General features: G+C 38.3%; 2 protein-coding genes across 6 annotated transcripts in view; one reads left to right on the forward strand and one right to left on the reverse strand.

The window, feature by feature from the left end:
- The first annotated feature begins 1,134 nt into the window (after positions 1 to 1,134).
- On the forward strand, positions 1,135 to 8,051 carry LOC135089643 (cytochrome P450 2L1-like). Its single transcript, XM_063985521.1, has 11 exons — positions 1,135 to 1,294; positions 2,021 to 2,118; positions 3,425 to 3,524; positions 3,854 to 3,984; positions 4,183 to 4,401; positions 4,953 to 5,152; positions 5,325 to 5,433; positions 5,731 to 5,911; positions 6,391 to 6,508; positions 6,840 to 6,984; positions 7,808 to 8,051. Exons 2-11 carry the CDS (start codon positions 2,037 to 2,039, stop codon positions 7,993 to 7,995), a joined length of 1,473 nt encoding a protein of 490 aa, XP_063841591.1. The 5' UTR covers positions 1,135 to 1,294; positions 2,021 to 2,036; the 3' UTR covers positions 7,996 to 8,051.
- A 579-nt stretch (positions 8,052 to 8,630) lies between these two features.
- LOC135089642 (calcium/calmodulin-dependent protein kinase kinase 2-like) overlaps positions 8,631 to 15,173 on the reverse strand; it is a 187,221-nt gene continuing 180,678 nt past the window's right edge. For all 5 annotated transcript variants that reach the window (XM_063985517.1, XM_063985519.1, XM_063985520.1 and 2 more), the window contains one exon: positions 8,631 to 13,865. In XM_063985517.1, coding sequence (XP_063841587.1) covers positions 13,802 to 13,865 — 64 coding nt within the window. In that variant the 3' untranslated portion in view covers positions 8,631 to 13,801. The remainder of the gene's footprint in view (positions 13,866 to 15,173) is intronic.

The raw sequence follows: 15,173 nt of genomic DNA on the forward strand, positions 1-15,173 counted from the left end.
CCATAATTAGCGTATCATCGCAATGAACCCACCTTAACTGCTTCACTTTGCCAACAGCGACATACGCCTGTCTCACGGAAAAGTCGATCTTAGCTAACCTGAAGGGACACCTCGTAAAGTAACACAATGATGTTGTGTATTATGTATCGGAAAATTGCAGAGACTGATAATTTTCCTAAGAAACATCGCGTAACAAATTACAGCACTTCTCAGAATCTCGCAGAGTGATTATTCCTTTGCAGACTGCGAGTGCTAAGGAAAAGGTTCACTTGATCATCTGTCCCTAAGAACTTGCTTCAATTTTTGTAACAAGTTTACTATAAAGTTGAGCTGAGTGGCATTTCAGCAGGTTTTGGCCAAGTGAATCTGTCGAATCACGACGATCTTATATAGTGTCATTCCCATGTGGGCGTTCATACTCACTGGTACTATTCCGTTTCGACGTTTTGTCACGAATACTTTCAACAGATTCTGGTGGAAGTTGTTAAGATTTCCAAGTTTTCAGGATTCCTGAGAGAGAGAGAGAGAGAGAGAGAGAGAGAGAGAGAGAGAGAGAGAGAGAGAGAGAGAGAGAGAGAGAGAGAGACTCACCAAAAATCTGTGGCCGAGCACTGCTAACGAAAATCTAAGCCATTTGATTTTACTGACCGACCTTCTCTCACGTCTTTCCTTTCACTTTATATGGGAATGCGATGACGTCTCTTTAATATTCATGAAACTGTATGGCTCAAGGATTCTACATCATTAATGGAACAAAAAACACACAGGAGTCCAACTAATCGTCTCTGGTCTTTGAAATCAATCTTGGTGGGAGCTTGCAAGTATTTCTAAATATGGAACTTGCACTCATCTTGACTACTGTGGGAATGACGTGCATTCTGCTTAATACGCTTGAACGCAACTCCATGCTCTTGTCATCGTGATGCATCATAAAACAAGGCGGCGCTAGTCACGGTGATGTAACGTTTCCTAATTAACCACAAACAAGCATGGACTGTATGCAAAGAAGTAGTTGCATCTATACGTCGCAAGTTTGCACCACATCGTCTCTAATTGTTCGATTTATCAGTATTCCTGGTCTACGGAATTTTTTTTTTTTTTTTCACGCTGCGCAAATACACAGGCAGTACCAAACAAATGTATCGTTGGCATCTTCGAGATAGACACTGGGATAAAGCGGTTGACACGTGAAGGTTGTGGGAGTGTGTGAGTGAGGGTCCTCGTCGTCTGTTTAGTGTTTGGAGTACGGTACCACTGCTGTAGCTGCTCTCTGTCTTCAAGTCATCCCCGACCGGTAAGTAAATTGACAGCAAAGGGATATGTCGACAACACCAGCATTTTTTTTTTTTTTTTTTTTTTTTATGTAGGAAGGACACTGGCCAAGGGCAACAAAAATCCAATAAAAAAAATGCCCACTGAAATGCCAGTCCCATAAAATGTTCAAAGCAGTAGTCAAAAATTGATGAATAAGTGTCTTGAAACCTCCCTCTTGAAGGAATTCAAGTCATAGGAAGGTGAAAATACAGAAGCAATGGAAATACAGATGCATGACTGTAGTGACTGGGGGTGGAATGATGGTGTTCTTTACAGTAAATTACAATTGTGATACATAAATATTTATAACGATGAGATTTATGAAACATCTTCACAAATAGTATCTGGTTAAGAAAATACATATGTTGAAACACACACACACACACACTGATAAGGATGATAACAGTAACACCCGCAAGAGCAACAACAACTGCCACAACCACGTTCGTCAATCACGGACGAGGAAAACTCAAGGACGCTTGCTCCCTCTCATCCTTCGTCAGCACTACAGGCTTTACGAATGTCCTGTTCACTTTCCGGTTGTTCCTTTCAAATTTACCAGTGCACACTTAGGCAAAATATACCTTAAAACAACAGTGACAGTGAAGTAAAGAAGCAGTAACGATAGGCGATGTTTGAACTGATAGTTAACAAGGAAGAATGTTAAATCACCCAGGAAAGACATTAGAACACTCTCCCTCCACAGTCTTGGCTGATCAACCATGTGGGTGGAGGTGGTGTTGGGTGCTGCTGTGCTCTTCCTCCTGTGGCAAGTGTTGAAGAAACCCAGTGACCTTCCCCCGGGTGAGTTTCAGAGAGAGAGAGAGAGAGAGAGAGAGAGAGAGAGAGAGAGAGAGAGAGAGAGAGAGAGAGAGAGAGAGAGAGAGAGATAATGATTAATTGACTGATATTAGTAATTAAGATTGACTGAATGAAAAGATAGACACCCTGACCGATCACCTGCTTGCCTGACTGACAAAAATAAATAAATAAAAAGAGTGGACTACTGACCGAAACAGACATACAGACAGACAAACGAGGAGGTAGCCAGGCAGGTAAATACAGACTGCAAGGTAGACAAAATATATACGACAGGAGGCAGCATTCATGCGGAGCCTTATTTCAATAATTTTTAGAGATTGTTGGGAGCTAATAGACTTTTTTTTATGATTCCAGATATAGTCTAACAAAGATTCCGCGTCATAAAAAAAAAAAAAATCACATTATAAGAAAATTCAGTGCATTAAAAAAGCTGATTATTATTTTTTTTTTTTTACCGGAAAAAAATCAATATGCAACAAGTTCACTTACCCCTGCAGATTTTATGAGAGATAAAGCGAATAAAAAGAGCATCCTAGGAAGAATTGTGGTTTGTCACACCTGGCAGATACACGGAAGTTCTTAATCATCGCGATATTTGCATATTACCTGAATTAGGGTGTCAACATTTTGAACATTTACGTATTAATGTCCACCGCGTTCATAGTTTATAGGGAATACACTGTTGACACGTTATTTGTCAAAAAGGCTGTACTAGATTAAGCTGCATCTTGTTTTACTGAAAAGCCTGTCACGTGACCTCGGCGGGCGTGGGATGCCACTCATTGCTTTCCCAGTCCATCATAATGTGGTTCCTCACTGTTCATCGTCTTTCATTATCGTTCAATAAACTGTCTCCGTCAACCTCTTGCTCTTACTCCTTAGATTCCTCCCAGCGAGCAGTCATTCTATGGGTCTTTGTTTCTGATCCCACAAATTTTAGCTGTCTCCTGATGTAGGACGTGATGCGTCCTGCATATCTGATTTTCTCAGCGTTTCTTCATTCATGATTCTGGCAGTTCAAGGAATCCTTAACATTCTTCTGAAAAATAAATAAACAAATAAATAGATAAAAATACAGGTTTTATTTTCCTCTCCATGTGTTGGTTCATCGCCGTTGGTTCATCAGCGTTGACCAATGAAAATAATTCGCCTCCTTCGCTTCTCAATACTCAAGTTCATGTTATTTATCTTGATTTCAGTAATGGAGAGCAATAGGATTGATTTACGTTAACTTGGGTAGCTCAGTGATAAAATTATCTCTACTCATGCCGCCTCTGCCTCCCCTCAGGCCGGTGGGGTCTGCCTCTGGTGGGCTACGTGCCGCTCCCCTTCAAGTCACTCGAAGACCACCTCAGGGATCTCTACAAAAAACATGGGAGCATCTACATGTAAACTTCCACTTTTCTTCCAACTTATGTTATGATGAAAAAATATTATGATAATGGGATGCTTACAGACATTTGTGATTTTAACTATTAGTGTGTATTTAGATGTGGACAAACTTATGGGCAGGTTTTCGTTAGGAAAATTCTCGAACTTATTAAGTTTATTAATTCTCCTAAAGTCTTGTTGTATAATAATTGTGCAATAATTTTCGTCGTAATTTTTCACGTGATATATAACGTATCTGTCATTATCGTTTTGACTCGCATCAAGTTAATTTGATTCACCTTTCAACTGCGTCAAAGTTTTTGCTGATTTGTGCCCCGTCCGGCAGATGGCGGATGGGAGTCCACATCATGGTGTTCCTCCACGACCAAAAGATGGCCCGCGAAGCCTTCACCAGCACCGACTTCATCGACAGGCCGCCCTGGCAGATATTCTGCCTCGGCGAGAAGAGTCCGAAGGGTAGGTGCTTTCTGTATCTTGAATCTCCACAATGATGTTATCACAGATAACTTAGGAAACGCTGTTTTCGTGGAATACCAAGCATTGATTACGTAAGAGTGAGTGCAGCCCTCATGTGATGATAGTTACACCTGCTGCTGCTGGTGATAAAGGTAATGATAATGATGATTTCTAACGTGGCTGCTTCAACCCTTGCAGGAGTGGTGGGCAGCAACGGCCTCCTGTGGCAAAACAACCGTCGTTTCGCTCTCAGGCAGCTGCGAGACCTAGGCATGGGCAAGTCCAAGCTGGTGGCGGCCGTGCACACGCAAGCCGCCATGATGGTGGAAGAGATTAAAAAGCAAGCTGGCCGGCCGGCACGTCTCCCTCACGCCATGTCTGTCGCCGTGGTCAACATTGTTTGGCAGATGGTCGGCAGTAAGTGATGGAACACACACACACACACACACACACACACACGTCTTAGTCTGTCACTTTACAAGGTGAGGCTCGGTGTCCGAGCCTCACTGATGAGTGAGCAGTCACCATCCTCCTTGAATAAGAGGATGGGCTGATGTGTGCGTTACAGCTGGTGCTGGAAAGTCCAGCACGTGATCCTCAAGACTGTGCAGAGAGAGAGAGAGAGAGAGAGAGAGAGAGAGAGAGAGAGAGAGAGAGAGAGAGAGAGAGAGAGAGAGAGAGAATAAAGAAAATAATGATAATAATAATAATAATAATAATAATAATAATAATAATAATAATAATAATAATAATAATGATGATGATGATAATAATAATAATCATAATAATAATAATAATAATAATAATAATGATGATGATGATGATGATGATGATGATGATGATAATAATAAAAATAATAATAATAATAATAATAATAATAATAATAATAATAATAATAATAATGATAATGACAATAAAAGCACAGGCGCTGAGTAACGCAAGAGTGATTCTCATAATTTTCTATTCAGATATCCAGTTCAAGGTCACTGACCCAAAGTTCGTGGAGTTTAGGGAATGCGTGGAATTACTGATGGACTCCATGAAGAATCTTGCCATCTTCGACCTTCTTCCCTGGCTTGGAAAGATCCTCCCTAGGCCCATTCTGAACAGGATATGTCATCTCGACCTTGTCGAGAATGCCAAGGAAAAATTCTTCGCTTACTTTAAGGTAAGGATGGTATGTACTGTCCCTGCTCTTCCTGTCAAGGCAACACAGCAGAGTTTAACCCTTGTGTTAGTGTGGCCAGTGGTGGGACCCGGGGATGGGCAGGGAAGGGTTGACTCCAACCGTGGTTATCTATCGCACTCTCCCCTTCTTGACTGACTGCGGGGTGTTGCAGGAGGTGATTGCCGAACACAAGAAGACGCTGGACCGTGACAACCCCAGAGATCTGATAGACGCTTATCTGACAGAGATGGAGAAAGAAAATCCGGACTCCACCTGCAGTGGTGAGTGACCTACAACCGTACTGTCAACTGTCTAGCACTAACCCTTCACCTGCACACACTCATTAAGCAGACACGGCTAATCTCATCGCTTAAGTACTCCGGTCCCGTAATACTGTTCGTTAAGAGCGCACTTCGCTTCCAGGATTGCAAGATCATCTTCCATTCTCTAGCATTAAGAAATTGATTATAGAGAATATCAATTTGTCATATTTTCGGATCTTATATTTAATTATTAATGTTTTTTTTTTTTTTTTCTCGTGTATGTGTGTGTGTGTGTGTGTGTGTGTGTGGCAACAGAGAGGGACCTGTGCTTCCTCATCTTCGACCTGTTCAATGCTGGCTCGCTGACCACCCGCGACACAACGGTCTGGATGATATTCTACTTGGCCAACTACCCGAGGGTTCAGGAGAAATTGCAGCGGGAGCTTGACGAGGTGCTGCCCCGGGGGACGCTACCCAACCTCGAGGACAAACCCAGGTGAGGTCACGATGACGGAGGCGCAACACTTTATTGTCAGGACGCTTTTTTAAACGTCTTCATCTATCGCATTATTCAACGATTTGTTCCTTCATTAAGACTATTTTCAAAGACAACAAGAATAATTAGTCGGATTCTGACGATGTGCAAGACGCCACAATGCCTACAATGATTGTCCTTGTAATAAAATATATAGATAGGTCCACCCATCATCCCTGTCTTGTCAGAAGGCAAGAGAGAGGACATAAAGCATCAAAAAAAGGATAAACAAACATTAAAAGACCCACTGGTCTTTGCAAGGCAGTCTGCGATATGCTATACTATGTAATTTAAAGTAAGATAAGTAAGATTACAAAGGTGAAGTAAGGTTCCTCCCCACTTATAGCTCCCTCCAGCCGCAGCTCGAGCAAGCTGAAAGCAATGTAGATGAGGCACCACAACGTTTGAAAGTATGATGTAATGATGCCTGAGTCCCACAGGCTGCCCTACACGGAGGCGGTGGTACACGAGCTTCTTAGAATCACCTCCCTGGCAGCCCTTGGAGCCCAGCACGTGGCCACCCGAGACACCGAGATAGGAGGCTACACCATCCCGAAGGTGGGTCTGGCTGCCTCAAAGTTGTTGGATACTCTCTGTGCATTTGTCTAGCTTTGCCTTTTTTTTTTTTTTCCTCTGATTCTTTGCCTCTGATCAATATTTTCAAAAGCTTGGTGGTCTCAAAATGACTGCCTTTAAAATGCCGCATGTTCAGTTCTGTTCTGATGATTTTTATTCCATTAATGGCGCAGAATCATTAATAAATTATCAGTGGAATAAAAAAAAAAACGCCTTTTGAAATTCCAGTAACTTCAACTCGCTAGGTCGTACTCTCTCTCTCTCTCTCTCTCTCTCTCTCTCTCTCTCTCTCTCTCTCTCTCTCTCTGCGCAGGGCTCCATCATCAGCAACGTGATTTCCGAGATCCACAGGGACACGCGGCACTGGGACAACCCCGACGACTTCCTGCCGGAGCGCTGGATCACTGCAGAGGGCAAGTTTTCCGCCAAGAAGGCTGGATTTATGCCCTTCGGAGTTGGTGAGTCTTCCCAGCAACATTCTAATCTTGCCCTAACCTAACTTGAACTGATCTCGTAACTAACCCAAGCCTACCTAACTAATCTAATCTTACGTAACTAAACTAAGCTAAACCTACCTAACCTAACCTTATGTAACTAACCGAATCTAACCATACTTAACTAATCTAACTTAATCTAACCTTCCCTAAGTTATCTATCCTAACATTACATAACTAACCCAATGTAAACTATCCTAGCTTAGTCAACGAAACCTAACTTTTATTTGTTACTACCATTCTTGGAAGTTGACCCTAATGAGCAAAGCGGGAAAGTCGTTCTCCGTGCCTTAAGAGAACTGTCCCATGTCAAAGAACGGCGGTAAAAATGCTGTAGTTAAAGGTACAGATCCTGCGGTGGGTATAATTAACGATAACGCTTCAACCATAAGAGTCATACGTGTAAAGCAGCTTAATATTAACTCCTAATGGAAGGCAGAATTTGAGCTCTAAATTTTGAAGTACCGCTAGGAAAACAAATACAAAACATGTCTTGTATCTATCCAGACGATTCTTTAGTGCAGCATTCCTGTCTGAAGTGAAATTCGTACTATTTTTATATCTAAACTAAAGTTATTTAACATTTCAGTACAAATTTCAGTTCTAGCGGTACTATGATGCAGTGCGCTACCAACGGTTCACATCCCATTCATTGTCACCAATACCGGGCACCAACACTATATTCATCTAGACATCCTCATCTCAGCTGCACCCACCTACTTCTCATATATACACACATTTCTATTTTCATCATTAAATTGACTGTGGTGGTCTGTGTGTGGTGCAGGGAAGCGGCAGTGCGTCGGGGAGGGACTGGCGCGCATGGAAGTCTTCATGTTCACCGTGGCACTCTTCCAGGCCTTCACCTTCACTCCCCTTCCAGGGAAGCAAATGGATCTCCGCCCAGACACCGGAAACGCAATCGGCCACAACCCGAGACTGAAGCAGGAGGTGGTGGCCATGGTTCGGCCCTGATCCTCCTCCATTATTGCAACGTCTTAGAAAAATCAATCAATAAATCATTAAATCACTCAATCAGTTAATTAACCAACTCTCCTCCTCTTCCTTTTCTTCTCCCTTCTTTTTCATCCTCTTTTGCCGGTACGGAGCGAATGTTGTACAAATATATATATATATATATATATATATATATATATATATATATATATATATATATATATATATATATATATATATATATATATATATATGGATATAACGATGGAAAAGTCACCTCACCTGCTTCTTCCCCTTGCTTCTAGCAAAATGGCGTAGTTGTGTTGGATCGTCATCGGGTCGAAACATCACTTCGAGGACTCGTGGCATTTGAGTTCTTCCCTTGTCGTCTCATTCACAACGAATTTCGGTGCTTTATAATGTGAAGCAATAGAAGATATTAATGTTTCCTTTATTGGGCAACTTAGCTTTGCGAGTAGATAAATATCGACAGACAGACAAACATATGTAAACAGACATTACTGTCAAGAGAAAATGATATTTGGTTATGAATTGTTTAACTGAGTGACTTTTATTGAGTAGTCTTCCATACAATAAGATTTCTCTGTATAATTAAATAATGTGTAGATGGTTTTGAATGAAAAATCTGGCTTGTAAATTTTTTTTTTTATATTTAAAATGTGAAGTCTTTATACAATTGTTAATAGAGTCAATAGTTGCAACAACAGCAAGACTAGTTATACAATGTTATGAAAAATATGTACATAACACAACACCTGCCATGTGGCATAGAGTGAAAGTCTTGCTGCCTGGCTCCTAAAGTCTAGATTATGCCAGACAGAAAGTGCTGGTTACTTGGACTTCTTATTTTATTTTATTTTTTTATTTTCTATATATTTTACTATACATAAGACAATACTATTTTTTGTCTAAATTCCAATTCAAACATTCATTCTCATGAGACCTGTGGTGGGAATCAAATCTTGAAAGAAAGCAGTGATACTGGAGCTTGAGGGGACAGTCAGTCTGTTTGAGACTGAATGTTTGGAATGAAATCACATTAATGTAAAAAGAATAATAAAATGTATATGCAATAAAGTGTCAGCGATGAGATAACAAGAACGTAACTGTGTGCTTGTCATGTGGGACTGAATAGTGTGTTTCCATATCAATGGGAAAAAAAAAAACAACAAGAGGGAAAAAAGCAAGATTAACTGTTACCAGTCTTCAAATAGCTGCCCTTTTGTGTACATGATTTCTTTCAAATAGGTTTGCTATAAAGTAAAAACACAATACAACAAAATATGAAACTTAAACACTTAAGATAACTTATGCTAGGCATCTTAAAACTCAGTTCCAGTAACTTCATGTGGCATTAGTTGTATCTGCTCTTCCCTTGCTTCAGAAAAACATGATGGTTAGCAGGCAGTATGTGTGAAGTATGTACAATGAGACATGCTGCATCACAAGCATTGATAAGGAAGCAAAAGGCATCAGGTCTGCTAAGCCTCTGTATTCATGAATACATTTGTGAATACTTTCATGAAGTACACACATTCATATTTGAATTAACAATATTTCAGTGCATTCATATTCATATTTGTAGGAACTGAAGAACTAATATTCATATTCAAATATGTACACAACTTCTGTATTCATTCCATCCCTGATCTGCAAACAGTCCTATTCCAAATTTACCAGTCTTATTTTCATCTCTCTCAATGCTCTGACAAATCTGATAGACATTATGATATTACACACTCTTCAGCCTGATCTGAAGTTTTCACCTAATTCCAAAGTCACTTTAATAATTTTACACCTTTTCAAATGGTCTTCACACCACCATGCACCCTTCCCCCCTCTCCCTCCATACTGATTCCAGTTAATTTAATCAAATATCATTTAAAGCTTTATAAATGCAGCATATGCCTGCCTTCATTTTGCTTTCTTTTCTTAATGTTCATCCTTAAATAAAAAAAAATAAAAAAAGTCCACACATTCTTTCACATTTCTAAATCCAGCTTACTCTTCATTAAATTGATTATTGTGAAGAGTAGAGTGGTAATGAGTGGATGCATTGAGCTTGAGAGTATTGAAGGAGGAACCAGTACAACTGATGCAAATTACAACTTTATGTAACTCTGGAATAAAGTGTGTTGGTAGGAAATAATTCATTATATGCACAGAAATACAAGAGAAAATAAAAATGAATAAGCAACATAATTATATATTCAAAAATATGTTTGCAGGGAGTTTCTGCATATCACCAAGCAACCAGCTGTAGCAAAACTATAGAGAGCACATGCAATAGATACCTATGACCAAACAACTTAGGGAAATTCATCATGTGGATCACACTATTACACTGAATGAAATATTTGACCTTCACATTTCAATTCTGCCTGTATATTATATTCATGTTTTGACCTCCATTTTGCACGCACACACACACACACACGCACACACACACACACACACACACACACACACACACACACACACACACACACACACACACACACACACGTACACACACAGACACACACACACATTATATGTATATATTTTTTAGAATAATTCCAGCTTATATTTTGTTGCTAAACAAATATTATGCTGCTTACAATGACAATTAGCTTGCATAGAAAAATATGCCTGCAAAAATTTCAACAGGACATCCATGGAACAATACACTATTGAAAATAAAGATATACAATTGGCAAACAATAATCATGGTCAGATTTCCTTGGATGAAGCAATTTACAAAGAGCCATTCCCTGTCATCAGTATTGCTGCGTGGAATCCTCAGCTGCTGACCCACAGTAAGGAGACTAATTACAGCTTTATGAATCAGAAGGATTTCCACTTAAAGTAACCCTTGCAGACAGTATCTCACTTATGTACAAGGACACAAGTGCTTCAATTTCATGCAATTGATATCCTTAATTTCTAATTTATGCACCACTTCATTGTCACCAGCTTTCAAGAAAAGGACAATCATTTCCCAAGGTTTAGTTCCTAAACCTAATATTTTATCTCATAATTATTACTGATCTGTTTGAAATGAAAATGGTTATCAATTGTGAAGCACTTGCAGCATTTTTTTTTTTTTTTGTGCTAAAAAATTATCATTCAAATTTATAAATTCAAAGCTTTCATGAATGAAACAAGCACAAAGAAGAGTAACACATCTCAGATTTATGACTTTCCAATCTGACATCACTTCCCCTTGATGACCCAAGACAGGACCACACTCCATCTCGACCAATTAATAACTAGACTCAGACTTCCATAACTGAGTCTGAACTAGAAATGCTTTGAGTGGAGATATCATATATCTGAGTATGTATCATATATAGAACTCATTATTTATAATAATTATGAACAATATAATTAAAGGAAAAGTTTTTTTGGACAGTTTCTTCTATAGATTTCATAATGTACAATGTATTAAAGGTCTTTGAACATATAATGAGGAAGCATGACAGGCATATTCAAATTTATATTTTACATAACATAGGTAATCTGTATATGAATTTTAGATGGAAGATATTTTTTCATAGTATGTATTTACATAAATGATAAAAAAACAAATAATTTCTATTTTATTTAATGTCTGCTCTATTCTAACAATATCTAGTTTATTTTAAAGCTTACTTTGTTGCTAAAACTTGCAGTTATGATTGCATAATTATAATCTTATCAGGTATCAAACTCAGTACTGTCAAAAATTTTGAACAAGTATGAAAAAAAGAAATTATGCTGTGGCATAATCCATATTGATGTTAACAGTGTAAATTTTTAGATGATAAATCAGATAAATATATCCTACTGATTTACATACAGACATGAATAAAAAAATGTGCAGGAGCAATGGTTAATACATGTCCTAGAGGGAGGTGATGCAGGATAGCTTTGAAGGACTTACATTGCATAGAAAATTAACTTAGTTCATAGGTAAGAAAGAGCTTGATGCACACTAGCACTGGACACTCCCCAGTGATAAACACCAGACCCGCTGACCTGCCGACCAGCCACTGATACGGAGAACGATAAAAAGACCTGCTCTTTTATGTCTGAATCAAGATAATCTGAAAGTACAAACATCTCTAAGGGAAATGCTACTATTGTGTATCTCTGTTTGTTGTCTGACATCAGCTGTTAAGAGCCTGCTCCCTGGGCTGGGTAATGTCTGCTTCTAGTGCACCACTCACTTTTATTGGCTTATTAGAAAATCACAGAATAATTACGAGACTGTAATGACTGTCTCAAATCTCACATTGTATTACATACAATGAGTTGATGAATATACAGCTATATATCACTGAATTACTGATGTATGAAAAAGCTAGTATGAGAATTATAAATGCAATATTCAATTATGCATGATGAACATCCTAAGGAAAATAAACCATCACATGAGCAGCAGTACTTATGTCTCAACAAGTCTTAGCTCACAGCCACCTCACATGGCACAAGCATCATGAGCTAACAGTACTAGCATGGACTAATAGAACATCACCTGCACTACTTTGTGGAAACAACTTTGCTATGATGACTTGTACCTACTATGTATGCTCTACAACCTTGATATAACAAACTAAGGCATCTCTGATACATTCATCCTAGCTTATCTTCTTATTACTCTGGCCATCTGTTCACATTTGGAATGTTTTTTTTTCATTAATATACAAAATAAGAAATAAATAACAATTATAAGGGCAAACACTCCTGATAATGACTGGTAGCATTTGACATTAATCTGAAGGTAAATACGTATGATGTAATATGAAGACAATTAAGTCTTGTCTTAGAATTACACATAACTTTAAGGGTTAGGCATCAGTTTGTTAAGACTTACATTGAAATTTTGAGTTAAAACATCTGATTGTCTTCAAGAATTAAAATGTTGATGGTAGTTATGGGGAGTGTGGTAGTTTAGGTAGTAGCATGTCTGACTACACCCTACTCCATGTGCCGAGGCCCAGGAAGGGTGGCACTGCCAGCCCTGCGCCAGCGCTCATGACTGAGTACGGCACACCTTATGTTATGTTAGTTATGAGTTAGGATGAAAATATCAAAGACACCAAGACCTTTCTTGTTCAGTAGCACCACCACTGTCATGACAGCTATGTTCTTGCAGAACTGTTAGTGCTTGCAGGAATAGGGAACTTTATTTGTATATCATATCAACAACTCAAGTATTTATTGAGTTTCATCTACTTATGGGATGCATTTCATTATCATTCTTTTATTTTGTATGAGGTCTAGAAATGGTATATCTGTGAAATTTTATTACAGAAAGAAAATCTGGAAAAAAAAAAAAACAAGAACTAAGAGAAGTTAAAAAAAAAAACACATAGGTAGTTACCTATAAAGTTGACAATGTATTAAATTTACCACATACAGAAAGAAAGGTTACATATAGCTCTGTCAATGAAAGTATTTTATTAAATTGCTATAATGCCTGTGTCTTTAGAATTTCATTTGTGTGCTTATGAGATATATCCCTTAGTACTGAACATATAAATAATTTCCCTTTTGCAATGCACTCTAAGTATGACACCACTTTCACTGATTCAGTAAGATGGACTACTTTTCAAAATATACTAAATAAAACTGCCTTTTCCTTTTGTACTGTTTTATATGAATTTTCCTTTTATGTAAACAATTCTTTTTAGAGAAAATCTGCATACCCTCTGAAGACAGCAGCCATTGACTTACTAAGGCTGTAACCTTCCACAGTCACATCTTCCTCTTCTTTGTGCACCTACTTGTCCTTATTGCATGGTTAGTCAGGATCCTACCTGCTGCCTCTTTACCCTTATCATCTGTCTTCACCCACTTCTATCTCATCTACTGCTGGGAGGGAGGTATCGAGCGACCTCTTCCTGTTGAATTAAAGCCAAAGATTAGAATGTGAATCTTTCTTAATCAGTAAGGATCAGGCTTGTGGTTTCCTGATGCATGTATATGTGATGTAGCCAATGCGTAAAATACTACTCTGTTGATACATACATATATGATCATGTATTTTTGCCTATTCTCTACATGCATCAAGGACCTTCACTACCATGATACAGACAATGCAAAATGCTTCTTAATATTTCCATATTTCTCTTAACAGATATACATCATGACATATCCAGTCAAATAAACAATATCATCTTTACTTGATGCATTTGATGCAGGCTAATTTATACTGAAATCAAAACTAATCATAAAAGTAACTTATTATGATCAGCAATAAAGAAATATCTGGCAGCAAAGCTGAGCTTGAAGCAAACGCACAAAATATAATGAGGGACAGTGGGCAGCTTGAACAAACATAAGAAGCAACAAACTCTGAGATGGCAAATATTATAAAACTTTGGGTGTCTTTGTGTCATAGGTTTATAGTATTTTTTTCTGATCTGTTAATATTTTCTGATGTGATGGATAATTCTTGCCATGCAATATATTCTATATTTTGTTTATTGCAAAGTGTATGCATAGTTTCACCCATCATCTAATGAACAAATACATATTCAGAAACTGACAAAGATTCCTGTGGAAAAGAAAGACAAGAATGAAGTTGCTTGGTAATGAGCTTCTGAAAAGTAAAAGGTCTTGGAGGCAATCAGTGTGAGGGTGGATGTGGATGTGTGTCAAGATTTACAAAAATGCAACACCAAAGTGGTGCACATCATATAAAGTATTTGTAAAATATTTACAAAAAAATATTTGTAAAATATCTAAATGTTCTGGATACATTATTGGCTTCTCAGTTAATAACATTCCTCTTACCAAATGTTTGTTTTGAGGTGGTCAGCTGATCAGCCTCTGTTCAAGAACTATACTTTACTTTTATTTTGTAGCAAAATTAAGAAATTCCCATCCTCTAGGCCTCTGAGGTGGGATGCATGGGGAGGAGGAGGTGCACTGTTTATGGATGTGTCTGGTGTTGACATGTAAAGATAGAAAAACAGAAGACATTTGAGGAAATGTAATGAGATACAGAAAGTAACAGGAAGAAGTAAGAGTGGAAAGACAGTATAGTCTGTTATAGTCAGGTCAGACTGCTGCAAGTTTCATACAGCTTAATCAAGTTATGTAATTATGAGTAGTTTGATCTTTTGGAAATTCAATCTGGAAAATTATTGTTAGATACACTGAGCACAACCACAAACACAGCAATTATAGCCAGACTGAACAGATTT

This window comes from Scylla paramamosain, chromosome 33, assembly GCF_035594125.1.
Source record: "Scylla paramamosain isolate STU-SP2022 chromosome 33, ASM3559412v1, whole genome shotgun sequence".
NCBI classification, from domain to species: Eukaryota; Metazoa; Arthropoda; class Malacostraca; order Decapoda; family Portunidae; genus Scylla; species Scylla paramamosain.